This window comes from Coenobita brevimanus, chromosome 74, assembly GCF_032717465.1.
Source record: "Coenobita brevimanus isolate Jiangsu-jjx chromosome 74, ASM3271746v2, whole genome shotgun sequence".
Lineage (NCBI taxonomy): Eukaryota > Metazoa > Arthropoda > Malacostraca > Decapoda > Coenobitidae > Coenobita > Coenobita brevimanus.
Window position 1 is genome coordinate 14,716,457 of NC_137027.1, and position 21,253 is coordinate 14,737,709.

Genomic DNA, 21,253 nt, shown 5'->3' on the forward strand with positions numbered 1-21,253 from the left:
TCTCTCTCTCTCTCTCTCTCTCTCTCTCTCTCTCTCTCTCTCTCTCTCTCTCTCTCTCTCTCTCTCTCTCTCTCTCTCTCTCTCTCATTCAGTTTTAGACCTAGCTCATAATTCGTTTTACTCTCAAGCTCATCTCACTCACACTCAGGCTTAATTTCAAGCTTCTGAGGTGGAGCAACATGGTCTAAATTATATTTGTCTTTGCACCATAGTTCATCTACTTTAACCTGGCTGTGATTTTCGTCCTTTTGCAGCTTATTTCCTGTAGCTTCGTGTCCGAATAGATAATACTGTGGTTCTGCATCCTTTTCCACAGCACATATTCGTGACTTGCACCATATTCCAGTGTTAATTTCTTGTTATAACTCAGTATGCAGGGTGGAGAGATAGTAATTTTCCGCCTAAGGAGGTGAACAAAGTATAGGTTAAGGAAAGTGAGATGTGCTAATATAGTAGCAGTGGTAATCGCAGCCCCAGGCTACTCCGAACAGAACCCAGTGGACTGCAGGTTCAAAATACCCCTCTCCTGATCTCCACCACCCTCATTCTGAAGAAGAGAGAAGTAGTTGAGGGGCTTTTGTATAGCCTGGCAGTTAAGCCGCCCAGTTACATCGACGCCACCATATGTAGGCGTCCCTGTCCAGCTCCTGTGCGTGTGCTGAGTGGGTGTGGTATTGACTGGTGGTGTGGCAAGGCAAGGCTGGCCACCACACCACCACCAACACCCTACTCATGTGCTGGTGGGATGTCTTCCCGGGGTGGCACCGATATAACCAGGCGGTGGAGTTATCTAGTGACACACATGCTTCAGCTCCTTCCCTATCCCTCAAAAGGATGATGGTGCATGGAAGGAGAGGCAAGTTCAACCTGCAGTCCACTAAGTTCACATTCAGATACTAATTTCGTCTGTGATAGTTGTACAATCTGTATCGATGCTAAAATGATGTATACAGTAACCATGAGAAAATTAATGTATGGCATAGAAAGTAGATCACTAATGATAAGGTGCTTGAGTCCTTTTACATTAACCTGCTCGTATTTTCGGTCTTTTGAAGAACATTTCATATGACTCAATGACAGAAAAAGACAGTGCTCAACATCTTCACCATAGCACCTCTTTATGACTGGCATCATATTCTATTGTTAATCTATACTAATACCTCGGCACTCAAGACAGATGTAGAAATTTCAGGCCAGGTTAAAGTAAAAAGGTATAGAAAGGTTCCGAACCCAACAAAAACGTAAAATTACACTGGAACGCTATTTTTGTCCGCACCTTTAAAATACGCAAAATGAGTGACCAAGTAAGGGGTGCCAGGGAATCTTCTAAGCCCACCATGACAACACGCTCTCCAGTCCCATGAATCGCACCTCTGTCACGGGGATTTTCCAGGGACGCGCAGTTGGTTTTCCAGGCACTAGAGAAAGAAACAGTCATGGGGTCTTAATCTAATGGACTTTCACTAACCCCTTGAATGCGGTCACGTAATTTTTTATCGTATTCTTGCTGTCTCCTGGTGACTTTGAACTGGGGATGTTACTAATAGCCTTCATTTATCCCTTCATTACTAGGTCACTCCTGAGATGAGTAAAATATCTGGTAGTAGTAGGAACGAAACAAGACGTCACCATACTTAAGGAGAGAACCCCTTAAGTCCGGTGGTGCATGGTTTATTCTTGCCACCCTCAGACGAGTTCATTCGGATCTGGAGATGCTTTTTGCACTGTACAGGTTTACTAAAGCCTTTATTAACTCATGGACTACTAGAAGTCTGTCTTAAGTTCAACAAAATCGTGTGGTGGCAGCGTGAATAAAGTAGAAAAAATGCTTAATCAGATGGGAAAAAATAAAGCTGAAAGCTCAAAGGTGTAGACAAGCAGCCAAATTTTTTACTTTTTTTTTCTCTGAAGCATGCGATGATAAAAAAAAAAATGTATCGGACAGTAAAGATCTTCCATACATTACCGTTAAAAAGAAAAAAAATAGTGGCTTCTTTACATCTCAGTGCACTCAGATTTGATCATTCTGGCTAACCTCAAGTGAATTTTTCAGTACCTTGGAGAGACACCTTGTGGTGAACGGATTGGGCCATCCATTTCACAGCTTCTGTGCGAAGGCGCCATTTTCACTGATTTTCGCTACCACTAGATGGTTTTACACAATATCGAAGTCGGTCGTAGTGAAAAAACAAAAGTGCACATGGAAATATACTTTAAATTCCCTCACTAGCAACACAAAAATCCATAGCATAAACTCTTGGCATGACCCTTAGCAAAAGCCTTCAGCAGAAACCCCTGGAAAGAGAGAGAGAATGCTTCGCGCCCTAAGTTCTGAAGCCTCGACTGGAGGCAGAGCCGATGGCTCCACAGTTGGCAACGAGGTGTTCAGGTTGTCGGTGTTCCAGGCTGACTGGTTAGCTTTCTTCTCTTCAGAAACTGCAACTACATCAAGATTTCAGCATTCTGAGGAAGGTAATGTGTATGCTAATTCATTTCTTCTATGAAGTAGGACGGATCAGCTTTCTTCCCTTCAGACAGACCCAACTACTTCATTATTTCAACGTAGGAAGGTGAAGTGTATGCTAGTCGTTTCGTGAATCACCTGCCACTCATCAGCTTACTCCTATTCACCAACAGCACCTTACCATTTTAGCTTAGTAAAGAAGACTTAGATCGTATTAGTTCGTTCCTTCAAATCACCCTAAGTCGACCAAAATTTATGATCTCATGACTCGCTTTAACTCTCCAGTTTACCAGGCAGGTCGTGGTAGGGTGTCCAGACGCCTGGCTTTAGCTGGAATAGTCCGTCTTTTGACGTTTTCTCCTCTATCTGTCACCATCACTTGCCGAACGCTTATTTCTCTTCCTTTTTTGGGTATGGTCTACAAAATATTTAGTTTTCTCCCGCGATGTTACGACTGCGCGTTATTGGCTTAAGGACGCATTATATACAGTATATATAAGCGTTATCACATTGGTTTAAGGAAAGGACTGATGTATCGCAAATATGTAATTAGCAATGGTGAATACTTGCTTTGGCCCTTAGTTTATTTAGCAGGTTTGGATGACTATCCAATTCAACTTGAATAATTAAGGGAGTAATGCATTTCCATTTTAGTGATTGATTTTTAAAATTTAAATTATATGTAATAAAAGAAACAGAATATCAGTACTTATTAAAGGATGTACTTTCTCTGATTTCTAGTAAATCCACTTGAAACGAGTGAACTGAAATGAAACTGATCGTATCACGTATTTAGTAGTAAAAAAAAATTGTTACGAAGAAAGTGTACGACACTAATGTGGTTGGGAGAAGGATAACGAGGTGGAGAGATTAGGTATGACAGTGTGTGTAGGGGACGGTGCTGTGTCGTGGACGACGGGTCAGAACAGACCCTAACGTCTGGAGGTCCTCTTTTTCGAAACCATTCCTCACACGATACGGAACCTTGTATGGACTTCACATTGGGTCCGGCGAATCACTGCCTTACTAAATGTTCATTTTAAGATTACAGACATGGCCACCCTAATCGTGGTATCTTAGTGCCTTGTTCTCGAGGATTATGGAAGTTCAGTTGCACCTGTTCCTGTGGGACGATATGTATCCTATTGCATGTTATTTCTACGTTTTAAATATGTGCACGTGTAATATACCTCTTCGCACTGGCTTACAAAGTGCTATACCGCGTTTGTTTTCACCTGGCGAATATCCCTAACCACTTTCAGTTCAGCTGATGGTCAAGTTAACCGGATTTGAGGGTCGAATTTATTATTAAAGAAAGAGACATCATTCTTAACGTATAACGTTGACTCGTCGAATTTCATGCAACCGCCATTTAGTATTCAAGTTATGGGAGTGGCCCACTGCCGTCAGGTGAAAGCACACACGCCATAGTGAACCCTTACAGCCCTCGAGAACTAGAACACGACCCTCTCAGCCGAAAGTTGTGGAAAATTCAGTTGGCCGAGCGTGTGATGACACAAACATTAATCCCTTCAATTCGAGTGACAATTTATCCAACTTTGGACAGACATCTATAACCTGTTCATCAGGTGGAAGAGATTAACACTAGGATAGGGGGCCAGTCACGATAAAGTCCTATGAGAAAGGATGCAGGGCTGTGATACCGTCTTATTCTGCCATTAAGCTAAGTGTAACACGCTGCAGAGGAATGAAAATCTGGACCTAGTTATAATGGATGAAGAGTTAGTGAAGACCAAATATACCTACGCTCTTTAGTACGAAAAAAAAAAAAAATCTCCAAATCTAAGTAGTCTTTTCTGGAAACAGCAAATGAATAAGTAAATTTAAAAATTAATAAATAAGCATCACCATACTAAAAAAACTAAGCACGACTGCGAATCTCTTGATTACCACAGAAAATGCCAAAGATAAAGGACTCAGTGTTTCATACTTCAGTCTCCCGTAGATTACCTGGGTATTTTTTCCTGGTTTAGTGTCGCTAAGTTCTGCAGTGTCGATGGGTTTATTAAAGGAGCATCGTTTACTGCTGATACGGAACAGGATCTGCTTAGTGTATTTATTTAGGAAATTGTGTGTGGGAGTGAGGGGGTGTGATGGAATGTGGAAGGGTGTTGAAGGGTGGGAGGGTGTGGAAGGACTGACGGAAGGTGTGAGAGTGTTGTGTGTGTGAGAGAACGGGAAGTGTATGAGTGTTGAGGGGTTTACTGTGGGAAGGGTGTAGAAGAATAGCATGAGGGTGTGGGTGCTTCATATGCGTTAGGAAGTGTGGGAGAGTGAAGGAATATTACTGCGTTAGGGTGTAGAAGCACAAGGGAGGATGTAGAAGTACTGGGATTGTGTGGGAGTACAGAGTGAGGGAGTGTGGCAGAGAGATTGAGCGTCACTGTAGGAGGATGTGGAAGAATGGGGGACAGTATGGAAGTACTGGGTGTGTGTGGGAGTGAGAAGTGTGGGAATGAGTGTTGAACGGTTAATGTGGGAGGGTGTGGAACCGCAGTAAGGATCTGTGGGGGTGTTGCCTGATAGTCCATGAGGCTGTGGTGGAAAGTTCAGCTATCTGGCGTGCAGTGTGGTACAGCCAATAGGTCAGAGTGGTGGGAGATGGTGGGCGATGAGGGACTAAGCCTACACCACACCACTGTCTACTTCAACTGTCTTCTGCTTCGCCGTCTGTGTCTTGTAGTTTATGACTTTACTTCTGGCCTACAGTGAGCACGGCAGCATTACAAGTGGCTTTGTAGAAGACGTAATACATTTTCCTTAGTTCGTGTGTAGTTAATGGGTACTACACTTTGATCTTAGCCAAAAGGCCGAGAAGCGATTAGTTAGTGGGTAATATTTTAACGTTCCCTTGTTTATTAAATCGTTTAACATCGACAGTCAATAGTTAGCATCAGCACAATACAAGATGATCTGAAGTGTAATCTTCAGAATAAATCGCAGACGAAGGGGTGTTACGAAACCTCCAGAGCCACTTAGAATACGAATCTCTGTGAACGTCTGACAGTCCCTGGGATTGTGGTGGAAGTTCAGTTATCTGGTTCGCAGTATGACACAGGCAAGAGGTCAGAGTGGAGAGAGAGGACAGAGGTCTTTGACGTGGCAGGGGAGATTCGGGGTATATTCTAAATAGCTTTGGATATGACGTAACACCTCAACAATAGTGATTTAGTATTTTGCATATTACATCTTTACATTCTCTTGAGTTATTTATATCGTTCAGTATCGATATCATGTGCACTGATATCATACAAGAGGATACTGATGAGTGACGTGCAAAATAAATCGCTAGAAATTAGATATTACGAAGTCTCCAAAGACCTGTTCGACCTGGGGTGGAGGGAGGTGACAGGCCTTCGTCCGGTACTACGGTGTAAAGCGCAGAATAAATCGATTAGAGTGAGGTGTTAATTAACTCTCGCAAGCACTTTACTTATTCTGAGTTGAAAATGGTCGTTCTACATTAGCTGGAGTAAACTGCTAGAACTGTCCCAATCATGACACCTAATTATTGCAGTATTTACACAGTGAGGCTCCTGCAACTCAGAGTAAAATCGTCTGACGTTAGCTGGAATAGAATACTAGTGCTGTCGGATCGTAAAAGAGTTCAGCCATCCATAGTCGAATATCCGCCACATCTTTTCGTAACATCCTGTTTATGAAGAGGTTTCCGGAATACATTGGAGTCTTAAGATTGGCTAACACAAGGATAAAGAACAAGCGTGAAGATACTCGTTATGTCCACTCTTTTTCTGAAATATTTTGAGTACCTGCATCGGCTAACACAAGGATATAGAGCAAAGGCAAGAGTACATGATGTGTGCATTCAGATTCCATAATTTTGTCCATTGCCCCTACCTGTAAAATATTTCTGGACTATTAAAGAGTTTCAGTATTGGCTAGCATAAGGATAAAAGGTCATTGTGCATTCCGTTGACTTTTTTCTTTTTTTAATGGCACCTAAATTATTTAACTCTCTCTCTCTCTCTCTCTCTCTCTCTGGGGGGAATTTATGTTGGATGCTGCAAGAATATAAAAGCCACTGCAAGAGTACCCAAAACACATGGTAAACCAAACGTCCCAGTTGCGGTGAAATACGAGGGTGGCGTGACGAAATTCCTTTATGCAGCCAACTACGAAGAATGCAATCATTGGCCGCATTGCAATGAACTTTCCCGCTGTTACATTGCTTTAGGTTTTGCTTTTACCTTATCTCTTACAAATACCAAACACTTGTCAGCCAAACGACAGCGAAGTATAAAGCGAAAAAATACAGTATGACAAAAAACTAAATGATTCCAAATGATAACTAGAGAGCACTCAGAGAGCGCATACCTCCGCCATGCCAGTGCCATTAAAAAGGATCCGAATCCCAATCCGTGGAGATACTGTGTGGAATACATAGGACCCGGATCCGCCCCCAAATTTAATCAGCTGTTCCTTTACCCATTGCCCACTCTTACACAAATTTTTTATCGAAATTCATTGAGAGCTTTTGGAGATATTGGGCAGGATACACAGGATCCGGATCCACCCCAAAACTTTATCAAAGCTTTCTTGGCCCATTGCCCACCCTTCCACAAAATTTCATTGAAATTCACTGAGAACTTTTCCAGTTATCGTGTTGATGAACAAGCAAACAGACAAACATAGGTGAATACATAACCTCCTCCAACTTCGTTGGCGGAGGTAACTAACGCTGCGTAAAACTGACTCAGGTCCTTCATGAATATCGCGTTAGTTTTCTTGGAACGTACCCCATGACAGTGATGGGCCACGTAGGGAGAACTGCGTACTTTTTTTTTTTTTATTCCCCAAGTTGGCAGTGATGGCTTTTTCCTGAGCGTAGTGTTGGCCATTGCCTGAAGGCGGTATTAGCTGCTTCCTGAAAGTGTGGTTTGCGGTTTCCTGAATGTGACGTTGGCATTTTTCTGAACGTGGTGTTGGCAGTTTCTCAACCTATCAGGAATTTCCTGAACCGGTGTTGACAGTCCTTGAGCGTGGTGTTGGCTATTTTCTGAACAAGGTGGTGGCAGTGTCCTGAACGAGGCGTTGGCAATTCCTGAACGTCAGTACTCAATCTGTGTCTGCTAATACAGTCATAGTAACGGAGTCATTGAAGCCAGTTCTAATATTATACTCTTCTCACTTTAACCTGGCCTATATTTTCGTCCATCTTCGGCGTATCTTACGTAACTCTGGAAATAAAAAATGACATGTGGCTCTACCTCCATTCCATAGTTCTTTCTCGTAACTGGCATCATATTTAAATGTTAATTTACTGCTCAGCATTCAAGCTGGCAAGATAGCAATTTTAGGCCAGGTTTGAGCAAAATGAGTATACTGAGCCCCTGAAGAGTGTACAGTAGTGTTATGATCATGAAAATGCTTTTACGTTGCATCCTTGACACTTAGCGATGCCTGACGTCAAGACCTTGGGCTATATTACGACAGACATGGGAAATAAGCAATGCCTTGACGTGGAAAAGAAATTTGTGTCTCACTGATCAGTGGAGCTATTCTAAGCAGGTGCAACCATACTAGGCAGGTTCACTGCTGGGGATCCAGAGAAAAGTGTTCCCCTCGCAACCTTCCTAACCTTGTCTTTGACTCATAGAATACTTGCGGTAGTAATATGCGACCCATTAACAAACAACCTCGATAGATTAGATGTTGTTTGCTTTCGTTTGTACTCCCATGTTAAATGTCAGAGTCAGCCAAGCGAGGTACCGACACAACCGTCTCTTAGACCACTGTGACAAGCTACTTCCTGTACACCTTGACGGATCATTTACAACACAAAATTAATCGAGCATTATGCTGATAGATGACTTAGGGCACAAAATGTTTATAATGCCTGCCACCTAATTTCTTCAGTGCTCAGCTGTACCCACCATGAAAACAGTGCATCAGGTGCCTCCCTAATGCCGCTTAGACAAAAGGCTCCAGGAAACAGCCCATCACCACACCCCACACACTGGCACTTCCTCCCTCCTTCCCACCACATCGTTCTCGGGATGGAAGGCTTCGTTGCACCTCTGCCTTGGTGAATTAATTTACATATAATACCTTAACACTGTCTTAAATGTTAATTGTATCTTTTTAAATTATCAACATAATTCATATCCGTAACATACAAAAGGATGTTGAGGTGTTATGTGGAGAATAATTCGCTAGGGAAGCGGTACTACGAAATCTACAGAGCCAGTTAGAAATATGGCTCCCTTATCTTCCTGTCCTCCTCATTCATTGCTGCACTGCGCAACTCATAAGAAGTGTCCTAGAACTGGTGAATGTGATGATTTTACGAGGAAATATCTGTAGACGGAAAAGAGCCTAAAATTAGATGTACAGACGGTCCTCTGTCAGCGTTGTCTTGCCTTCCATATTTCCCATCCCCAATCGACATAGTATTCTTTCTTCGCATACTCTTTTATTGTGTGACTCATACTGCTATAACAAAAAAAAAAAAAAAAAAGTTCATGAAAGACCTTTCATTGCTACAGACGGTCAAGAAATGTTGGCGAACTTTTGTTCATGGCTCCTGTTGCGTTTACTATACTCGTTTTATTCCAACTTGACCCAAAATTCCCATATCTTCATCTTGAAAGTTGAGCTGGAAAAACAGAGTGGCACTAGGTTATGTTGCTAGTCACAAATATACGCCATGGAATGTATGTAGAAAGGATTGCAGTGTCTATTTATGCTATGGAGCTACGTGAAAGAACCTGCAAAAGGACGATAATCTGGGCCAAGTTAGAGAACAAATAGTATAAACCAGTTACACATCTGTGGTTACGAATTAGTAACACGAGATTATGATGACCTAAATATTGCATTTACTTCAGCTAGATCTCCGTGAATTTTGATATAGATACGAGACAATGTAAATGATCTATTGACGGCAACTGTACGGTGTAGGCCTAAATTGTGACATACTTCGTGACACATGTGCCAGGTGCATCTGCTACACCGTAATACACCATTTGTTGTACCATTACTAAACCATAATGTTACAGCATCTGTTGTACCACAATGCAATACATGCTGATGATTGAAATGTCTGCTACCGTCAGTACGATGGCGATTTTCTTTTTTTTTTTTTACGCTTTTTGCCCTTTCCAGATTATTTTATTTAGCTTTGGAGAGATATTTCGAGGTGAAGGAGTTAAATACATAAGTCCTTTCTGAAGAATATAACTGGCGGAAGGTAACCTAAGTAAAACGAATTACGTTCTCGTAGTGAAGAAGTTAACTCTGACTGGATACAAAAATTATATCAAACACTTCAGCACGTTAAGACCTCTTTGTTATACTTTTGTGCCACTTATCACCAGACGATTTTATTCAGCTTGGATGTATCTCTCTTGGTGAAGGGGTTAGAAACTATCCCCATTAACTTACTCAGAACTATGGTGTCATTTTCTATCCCTCAGGCTGATTTTTCTGGCTGGGGGGCTGGGGAACTATTGAGGGCATTAAGCACTTTTCCAGTTGCTTAGCTTCTTAAATCACGTATTTTTCATTTTATTTTTAGTTTATTCAGGATACCTCCAGAGGAAGTTGCATAGACTACAGCCCTCATAGATCTTTCACAAGTTAAATCGTCTGTAGGTAGTTCACACACAGACTCCACAGGACTGAAGGGAATAATGAATGGTGGTCCTAGTATCATACTCATTTAACGTATGCTTCTCGCTTAATATCTGTACTCACTGACCCTTCTGAAAATTGATGCTCCATCATCATCGCCTTCATCTCCACTTCCATCTCCATATCAATCACCACTTCCCTCTCCACCTGTATATCTCACTCTGGCTCCATCATCAACATACTCATCATAAAAACAAAGGAAGGAGGATAACTGCAGTACGCTGGATGGCTCCAATCCAATTCCTACCCAAGAGACAGGATCCATAAAAAAAAAAAAAAAAAGCAACTCAAATGCATCTCCAGTGAAAGAGGTCATCGTGTCAGTCTTGCGTCATCCCAGCTTTTGTAATCTTGGCTCCACCTCACAAACTAAATCACCTGCACAATTTTTTTTTTTTACTTTTCTCTATAGATGAACCTCATATACATGTGTAGGATACTCTTTCCGTCGATTAATACAACTCTGCCCCATTTAGAACCATGACGTCTTTTTCATACAATTATACTGTCCCCATCCGATTTTTTTTTTGGATCAGAAGACTTTTCTAACTGGAGGGAGTTAAATGTAGCTTACAATGACCCCTCCACTGCTAGAAGGTTCTGCTAAACTTAAAAAAAAAAAAATGATGTCGAAGGGCAATGATGGGGGGATATGACACACCGAAAGATATGTAGCTATGGTGTTTTCTTCATCAAATGTGCTATCTCCAAATGATTTTATTAAAGTAAGGAGAGACTTTCAAACCTCTCCTCAGCTACAGGCCCCTCCTAAATTTAAAGAAAATAATCGAGTAAGAAGAGAAAGTATAAATAATGCTCTCGAATCGAAGGTGTTTAGAACTTGATGCCGTTTCTGGTGACGTCTGAAAGACTGCGGTACGAACTTTTTCCCTGACGTGTGTATGTGTGCCTCAGTTCCGAGTGATTTAATGGATATATATATATAACTCTTTCTGCCATAACTGGATCCATGACATACGTTCATGAGACTCGGCAGCTCGTGGTAGTTTCCTATTTCTTTTCTTTTCTTTTTTTTCTTTTTGCTTACAACAGTACGTATCGCAAAAATCATTCATCATCTTCATCATCATCATCATCATCACCTCTAACCTGAGGATGGGTTCGGTAGGATTCAGAAAGCAAAGGTATTACACACACACACACACACACACACACACACGACACGAGAAGCAGTAACCAAACGCATGCCCAGCGAAACAGCAGAAATGTGAGAAATGACTGATGCCTGTAATATTAAGCAACCACGACTTTTCAGCCTGTTTTTAAGGCCAACACATTCCAAACACGTGAAGAAGGCAAAGTTGTGTCTGCGTCAGATTCTTTTTAAATGCTTCTGAGGCCATAATATCGAAAGTCAGAGCACCAAAATATGGATAAGCACCTGATTTTTTACAATAATTTCTCAAGCATGTGATGATGATGATGATGATGATGATGATAGAGCATGTCTGACCATTCTGTATCGTTGCTGACTACAGTGTGTAATGTGGAATGCACGTTAGCCACATCTAACGATTACAAGCGTTCCATAAATGACGTCTAATATTAGGGGATTGTTAACACCATCGATCACTTAGTTTTAAACGTCTATAAGAGCTGAGGTGCAAGATATAGAAAGGATGTTACAGACTGCTCAGGGTAGGGGGAAGGGAGAGAGGGTAGGGAAGAAACAACCTCAGAGTGTCTCAAGTGTTGACATCCGTCCAGTAGTTGGAAAAGAGGAGCACAGGAAGTAGCTGACTGTTACGAAAGGACTAACTGAAATGGCTAAAAGCAATAATACGTAGGACGAACTTACACACCTGAAGGGATTAAGGCAGAGGGCGAACTGAAATAGATTAAGGGAATATTGTAAACTACGAACTGAAGTAGTTGTAGAGGATATCATTACCTCGAGGAGGAGCAAGAGAGAGGATAAGAAAAAAAAAATAACTGCATTTCCTCTCTGCAGCGGTGTCAAACTGTGGGGACAAGAAGAAATTGATCTGCAAAGAGACGAAGCGCAATGGCCAAATGGGAAACCACACTGCTGCAGCTAGTTTGCTTTCGTCTGAGGAAACTGGACCAGTCCTATAAACTTAATGGGAAAGAGAGAGAGAGGGGGGGGGGGATAAGAAAATACATCTCCTCGCGACATTCATGTGAAAGTGCTGGGAACAAGAAGTAACTGACTAGCGAAAAATAAAAAGCGCAGTAGCCGAAAGAAAAAACAATACACAAATGATTTTTCATATAAGAGACTTGGGCCACTCTCACAACTTCAAAATGTCGATTAGCTTTTTATTTTTTATGGTGTAAGAATGAGTCTCCTTGGGCACTAGTCAACTTCACGATCCAGCCCGACTACATCTGCTCATCAGTCGATCTGGACAGGGTTAGGAATCTTTGTAAGCTTAACATAAACGCGCTAAATATAGTAAAGGAAGAGGAGAGATAAGATTATAAACACACACGTCTCGGAGCAGCGTGGTGTACATTAGGGTAATATCCGTCTAGTGGTGTAAAAGTGTAGGTGTTAAGAATGCAGACATTACGATGACATTAAGATGAGAACTCAAGGGGGTGGGCAAAGGAACATAACATCTCGGAACAGGGTGGCCTACGCTGGGATAATATCCTTCTGGTGGTGTAAAGGTGTGAGCAGAGGAACAAAAATTATGAGACATAGCAAAGTACCTAAAGAGAATATTATAAGCTCAAGGTAAGAACTAAAGCGGAAAACAAAAGAACATAGCAACTCGAAGCAGCGTGGGTTATTTTAGGGTAATATCCGTCTGACGTTGTGAAGGTGTGTGGGGGAAGAAGAAAAATGGCCCCAGGCTCACTAATGCTGAACGTGCCACAACGGGGGAGAGGGATCAATGTCGGACAAGAGCAACGCTGCTGGTGACGTGATCTTGTAGGATGGCAGACTGAATGAGGCCACTCCTCACCCCATCCCCCACCCCACATACTGTACGCACCTCTTCTCACTCTGCACATCTCTTTCTCCTTCCTTCTTTCCTAATCCTGCGATCTCTCTCTCTCTCTCTCTCTCTCTCTCTCTCTCTCTCTCTCTCTCTCTCTCCCCCAGATACCCATCATTCCAACCCTTGTCTCCTTCCATTTCCTTCAATTATCACCACTCATTTTTTCTCTTTTACTCCTTTTTGTCCCATAAACCTCTCTTTCTCAACTTGTACATCTTTCCTTCTCACTCCCACAGACCCCTCTCTCCTTCTCACCTCACACACTCATTCTTTATCTCACCACAAACACCACCCTCTTCTGATCCGTTCACACCTCCCTATGTTCTCATCCCACATGCCTTTCTCTCTACGCCACTTAACGTTTCCACGCTAACAGCCAACTCCCTCCATTTCTGTGTGTGTGAAGAGGGTTAACACCAACAGTAACTAGATGGAATTTTGTCTTACTCAACTATATGCCACGAGACCGTAGTGTAGAGAGAAGTTAACGATTATCTTGTCCTAGATTTCTGATTGCGTCTACATTCTCCTTGTTCCTGAGTAAACACGTTTCTCTGATCTTTCTCCTCTGTTCTTTAGCTCACGGTCTAGCCTTCCTCTCGACTCCTCTGTCTTTCCTCTTCTTTAGTTCTCGCTATATCCTTTCTTCTCAGTCTTCTGTTCTTTAGTTCTCGCATATCTCTCTCTCCAGTCCTTGATTTATTCTCGCTCTGTCAAGGTTTTCTTGCCCTCTGGACCCTACCATACCATATCCTTGGATGGAAAAATAGATCGCGACGACCACGGCGACGACGGCGATGATGATGATGATGATGATGACGATGATGATGATGATTTGAATACTCAGATGGCAAGAGAAATGCTGCTGACGTGGAAAGGTCTGAAAAGGGTTAAGTCCGAGTCCGAGGGAAGTTAGAAAGAGGGTAGATCAGATACAAGACACAGACAGTGAAACAGAAGGCAGTGATATTAGACAGTGGCACGGTGTTAGGTTTGGTTTCCTTGTTGCGTTGAAATTGTGAAATCTGAGCATCCACCCCACAAGCTTTGTAGCGATCGGTGGGGCTCGTACCCACCAATCGAAAGGCTGTATTCTGTGGCATACGAGGCTCCGTAGCACCTGTTTCTCGGATATTTATTTTGCATGCTACATCTTATTCTTTTCAAGTTGCCTTAACATAGACATAGTTTACATCAGCGACATACAAAAGTATACTAAGATTCACTAGGCAACATAAATCGCTATGGAAGAGGTGATGCGAAGCCTACAGTGCTGCCAGAAATACGGTTCTAGAGCTCCCTCCTACTGCAAAGTCAGCACAAACCGACCAAGCCACCAAGCTTCCTGAAAGATCTGAATGAAGTCACTTTAACCCCCTCCACCCCACCGTCAAATCCCGCCACCTCTCTCTCTCTCTCTCTCTCTCTCTCTCTCTCTCTCTCTCTCTCCGCGCGCGCGCTTCACGTTAGCTGCTGCTACTCTGTCTCAACGAGTATGAGAGACCTTGTAACGGCAGTAACTTTATCTCCGCTAGTTCGGCCACAATGAGATGCCATAATTTTGACGCGATGTCTAATTATGTAGAGCCGTATTCTAGCTAGCATATGAGACTTCGTGGCACCTTTTCCTTAGCGATTTATTTTACGTAGTACAACGTCACCATCACCCCACCTTTTTACTCCCACTTCTACCTCACCACAACTTGCCCTCTACCTCTCTCTTTTATCCTTCTCACACCTCCACTCTGCTACTCTCCTTCTCTCCCCCCACGTATAAGAGGCCTTGTAGCGGCGGTAACTTGATGGAACTCTATCTCCCTCGGCTCGGCCAAACCATGATACCGAAATGGGAAGGGAAGTAAATGATTATATATATACTGCAGTCAACCCACAGAACGCGAGACGTCCTTCTTCATTTTCTTCTTGTCATTTCTGGACGATTTTTAAAGCACTGGCCAGGCTTTTCGAAACTGAGGAGGTTAAATATAGTAGCAGTTTAATACTCCCCGTCGGTCCTAAGATGAATAAAATCGTCTGGTAGCAGCAAGAATACTCCTAAACTAAATAAAAATCACCCAGATTCAAGAGGTTAAAATCCTTTCTAAGGGATAAATTCTGGTCTTGGTGAGGGTTCTCCCTGCATTTCCTAAAGAATAATATATCCTGATGGCAAGAGTAAAACTACTGACGTGGCAAGAGCAACACCGCTGACATGGCAAGAGTAACACTGCTGACAAGGGAGGAGTAATACTTTTGATATGGGAGGAATACAACTGCTGACAAGGCAAGAGTAGTACTGCTATGGGATGATTAACACTTCTGAATGGCAAGAGTAATACTGCAGACACGTTCTTGTTGGGTGACAGTCTGAATGACGTCACATCCCCCTCCACCTCACCACAACCCCTCTACCTATCCCCGCCACCTCTCACCTCAGTCCCCCACGCTGCTGCTCTCTCCCTGTGCCTGTACAGTAACTTGATGGAAATTAACTCCATCTTCTCGGCTACCGCACGATACTCCAGTGTATAAAGGGCAGTGACTGTTGTCTTAAATCCCTTGTGATATGATTCTGAGAGACTGTTTTCTCCCTATACCTGAAGGCAAGAGTAACCCCGCTAACGTCATCTTTTAGGGCAATAGCATGGTCTGAATAAAGCCTCCTCTCCCCTCCTCCCCCACCCCATCCCCCTCCCCCACCCCACGTCTCCCTCCTCACTCCGCACGCTACCTTCCCCCTCCCCTGTCTCTCCCTCTCACCCTACCCCTACCCCCCATCTCTCTCTCTTCCTTCCTCCATACTCCTTACTCTGCTGCCTCTCCTCTCCCCTCCCCTGTATTTTTCTCCTTGTGTGTGAGACCTTGTAGTGGTAGTAACTCGATGGAACTTATCTGGCAACTCGGCCACACACCATCTATACGGTACCATAATACCAAGAGTAGTGATGCTTTTATTGTCATTAACCCTCGATATACTTACTCTCGGCTGAAAAAAAAAAAAAAAAAAGCGTTCATGTATTAGCGTAATTATAACACTTCTTTCTTCTCTTCCTCACTACAGCTTCAACAATCTTTTCTCTTTTCCTACTCAATATCCTATTCCATGCTGCTGCTACTTCTTTATCCGTGTGAGAGAAATCTTGTTGGAACAGTAACTTAATGGACCTTTAGCCCGTACTCTAGATGGCAAAGGAAGCTTCGTAGCACCTCTTCCTTGGCGATTTATTTTTGCACTTTACGCTTCAGCATCTTCTTGCGTGTTGCTGATGCTATGTCGATATTAAATATGACAACTATATAGATAGTAGACAGGAGAAGGTTAAGGTGAAATATGCAAAATAAATCGCTATGGAAGGGGTGTTTACGAAATTTCCAAGACACTCAAAATACAACCCTTAATCTCCGCTAGCTCGGACACACAATAAGACTGAAATTTGAAGTAGTCAGTAATTTTGCATTCGTTAATACCTCTTTATGTTATGGCTGACACTAATGGTATGTGTCTCAATGACCGTCCTTTAACGAATGCACGGTGTCCTGTGCAACGTGTGTCTAACTTCAGAAGGCTATTCTTGGATTATTTTTGATTAAGAAATGTATCATCATGGGACTAATGGTCAACCGTAACAGAGCTATAACAACTCTTGGCCTTATGAGGAAAATGGTATCCAAAATTATTCGCCCAGAAGGTCATCAATAAATTATATCTCCTTAACGGTGGAGGACTGGACCAGTGATGATAAAACATTATTCACTCAAAATAAACTCCAAAATTACCTCCTGAAGTTGGCACACGTTTCGCTGGCCACCCTATATAGCCTGATGGCAAAAGTAACGCCACTACAGTGATCTTGTGGTGTGGCAATCTCAATGAGGCCATCCTCCCCCTTGATCCTCCCTACCCCACCACCCGGCCACCTACCCGTTACTGGTCGGTTCGTTTTCATCAGTGGGCCACTCTCACAGCTAGAAAATTACTTGTCGTAGTCGCATGAGTTTCGATAAGCACTGATTATAGTTAAACGGTAGAACTGAATCTTCTTGGTTATTAAGTACAGCATATCAACCCTAGCCGACTATATGTGGCCATCAACCTAGCTGAATGGGATTATTAATGTTTGTAAAGTTAGAGTAAATATACTTTAGGCAACGGTATCTCTTAACTTGATGACAAGAGTAACGCCGCTAACGTGATGTTGTGGGCTGGCAGTATCTAAGACGCGATCCCCCAACCCACCATCCCATGGCCTACCCCACACTCCTACCCTTTCCTTGTGGAAACTCTCTCTCTCTCTCTCTCTCTCTCTCTCTCTCTCTCTCTCTCTCTCTCTCTCTCTCTCTCTCTCTCTCTCTCTCTCCTCCGTATGTAAGAAATCTTGTAACAGTAGTAGTAACTTGATAAAACACTGGGTCTTATTCTGGGCGGCATAGGTGGCTTCGCAACATCCCTTCCTTAGCGATATAATTTTCATTTTACAACTTATAATCCTGTGTGTTATTGACACTGTTTTTATCGACAGTGTACACATCAGTTATGTACAGGAGAACATTGACGTGTAGTGTGCAAAAGAAATCGTTAAGGAAGATGAGCTACGAAGCCTCTTAAGCCTTCTACAATACTGCCCGATACGTACTAATTACGAGCTTTGCATCTCTCCAGACTATTCATTTCGCCCACGAAAACTTGAAGCCGGACTCCACCAGAGGATTAGATTCAACTTAGGCCTTAATTATCAAGCGCTGTTTTGTTTGGATAGTTTGGGCTGTGATGTAAAGCCAAGAATTTCGAGGACTTCAATAAGTGCATGGATGTGCGGACCACTTCACTATATGACTCTGCTCGATAGTCCTCCGACTTCTCTGTTTTCTGGTGTCAGTTTCTGGAGCCCTCCCATCCCTTTAATTAGTGAAAAAGACGGTTAGGATTATGATATCGAAAGCGAAGACGACGATGATGATGATGATGACGGCAATAGTGATAATAATAAGGAAAGAACTGCAGCAGTGAATGGGGTAGATGAAGACTGTATTTAACCCTTCTGCTTCGACATATCCTCTCAAAACTAATTAAAATCGCTTGATGGTAACAAGAATTTTAAAAAATTCAAAATACGTCACAGCATTAAAGAATTTAAGAGCAGTGGCTGCCATGAGACAGCCTCCCGCGAGAGCTCCTGGGGACGACCTATTTTGGGCACCGGTGGGAGGGAGAGAGGGAGGGATGGAGGAAGGAGGGAGAGAGAGATGGGAGACAAGACAGGCTGGGGCAAGGCCTTGGCTGGGGTCACCAACCGGACCGTGGTGGGGGCGCAGGTTTGGGGAGGGGGAGAGGTTTAGGCTGGTTGGGTTCAAACTGGAGGGGTATTCAGATTAGTTGGATTAGTTCAAGCTGGAAGGAGTCTTCAGACTGGTTGGGTTCAAACGAGGGGATGTTCACTCTGGCTGGGTTCATACGAGGGGATGTTCACACTGGCTGGGTTCACACGAGGGGGCGTTTAGACTGGTTAGGTTCAAACTGGAGGGGACGTTCGGACTGGATGTGTTCAAAATGGATGGGGTGTTGAGAATGGCTGGTTTAAACTGGGGGGGGGGGGATGTTCAGCCTGGTTTGGTTCAAACTGGAAGGGATGTTCAGTCTGGTTGGTTTCAGACTGGAGGGAGTAGCAAGGCTGGTTATGTTTAAACTGGAACGGTTGAATTGCAGGGGTCTGATTTGATTCAGGTGAAGGATAACTGAAATGCAGAGTCTTTTAGTTTATATGGGACTGTGATGGGGTTGGACAGACCATGGTGAGGTTCAAGAGTTTAGCTGGACTATGGAGGAAGTGGGTTGACGGTCAAGCGGCTAAAGTTCACCTCTTCCTTACCAATTTATTCTGGGCAATGTACACAGGATCCTCTGCTATGTTACTGATGAAAACGATACCAATTAGTGAAGACGTACTAGGCATACGCAAAATTAATTAATAAGAAAGAGGTGCTACGAAGTCTCCTCAGCCACTTAGAACATATCGCGCCCCTGGGATCCGATGGCCAGCAGTATGATCAGATTCCTCAGACACAAATGGATCAGTTAGCCACTTCACTATGGTGACGCATTTTTTATATGACTAGCTATCACCAGACGATTTTCTTCTGCTTACGAAAAATCTATCACAGTGAACGATTTGGGGATTTATTTACAGTGGTCTAGGAAGTTTCGTAGCACCTCTTTCGTAGCTATTTGGTTTGCATAAGACGCCCTAACATTCGCTTGCATACTGTTTTTACGGCTTTCATACTGACGTAGTTTGCTTCCATGACGTAACGAGTGAAAACTGGGCTGTAATATGGAGAATGAATCGCTAAGCGAGGGTTGCTACCAACAATCACTTATAATACTACTCATCTAAGCTGAATTAAATCATTTATCGGTAGCATGGCGTACACAGGCTGAAAGGATTATGTTGGTGCAGTCATTAGGAAAAGTTGGTCTACGCTCCTCTTCCAGCATTATGTCTACCTTCCTCATTCCTCATTCCTCTAAAAGCGACAGTGAGGCCCGTCTTCTTGTCGGGTACGGAGGCTCCCTAACACCTCTTCCCTAGCGATTTATTTTTGGATATGGCTGGTCAGTACTTTTTTGTACGTAATTTATGCAGAGTCTGGCGATATTGGAGAGATTTATATAACACAGAACCGGACAGTAAGATGCAATAAACAAAATAAATCGTTTAGGAAAAGGTATTAGGGAGCCTCGATAACCAACGAGAATACGGGTCAGAGTGTCCCTCCTTCCCATGTACTTATGTTGTGTGCTTCATATGCTGTCACATACAAATACTTCATGTATTACCCTCTACTGCCGCAGCCAGCAGAGAAATGTCGGATAATTTTTGTTCATGCCTGTAACTTAGACTACATAACATCCTGTATATGCCATTTTATGTTATTCATGTACTTGGAGATCTCTTAACGCCTTTTCTCCAGCGATTTATTTCGAACATCACAAATGAATAATCTTCATGGATCTTACTGACGCAGTGTCGATATTAAGCAGATATACATGTATACCATACAGGATAAAATATGGCGTAAAATGAAGAATAAATCGGTAAGAAAAATGCACCACAAAGTCTCTTATGACAGCCAGAATATGGTTGTATGTTTCAGAATCTAGGGACACCTACACACTGCTGAGTAAACCGCACCTAAGAACGACCTCACATGCATTATGTACCTCATAGCTGAATAATAATAATAATAATAATAATAATAATAATAATAATAATAAAAAGGAAACATTATTATTATTATTATTATTATTATTATTATTATTATTATGATTATGATTATTCAAAAAACCATGGATATCTAAAAGATCTGGTATAAGTTTATACAGTAACACGATAATCTTGTCACTAACATTTGCTATTGCAGGAAGCGTCATCTCTCTTGCTCCCGCTGCAAATGGAAAAACTAGTTGTGGGAGGAAAATATGGTATGGGAGGCTGTAAACCTTTTCTCCCTAAAATACGTACATTTCATGTACATTATATTTTTTATCCTCGAAGATTAAACCTCCTCTCGGCTGTTAAACCTTTTCTAAACCCTCCATTTCTCGCAGTCTAAATTAGGCCACATAAAAAAAAAAAAAAAAACATTACTTGTTTAGCGTCCCCGCCAGACCGTGAAAATGATCCCGACCTTCATTTTTTTTAATGCTTAAAAATACGGCAAAATGTTTTCAAACAAAGGATTCAACAAGATGTTCATGTTCTCGTCTCTTCTTAGCTTCATACACGATTTCTGTGGCCTTTTATACATCTACCATGCCACATGGCTATGATTGTACACCATGCCTTTCGCTTATCCTGCTATACTAATTAAAAAAATAAATAATATAAACAAAAAGTCCGCCCGACCGTGAAAAAATGAAGTGGCCGGATGCTAAAGTATTTTTTTAAATGTGGCCTTAGTTTGCTTGTACCTTATTATATATTTCTTATACTTTATATATCAAACCTTAATGGTAAATCCATTCTTAGCTATTAAATCCCTCCGAACCCCCATTTTTAACCTTGTAAATTGATATGATGATCTTTAACCTTTAACTGCCCGATTCCTACGCCTCAGTTCCATCACT

General features: G+C 42.4%; 1 protein-coding gene across 1 annotated transcript in view; it reads left to right on the plus strand.

Annotated features, from left to right (window-relative positions):
* The window catches only part of LOC145407696 (uncharacterized), a 109,400-nt gene that overhangs the window by 41,358 nt on the left and 46,789 nt on the right, over positions 1-21,253 (plus strand). The window contains 2 exon segments of the mRNA XM_080278562.1: positions 2,274-2,472; positions 5,493-5,550. Coding sequence (XP_080134688.1) covers positions 2,274-2,472; positions 5,493-5,550 — 257 coding nt within the window.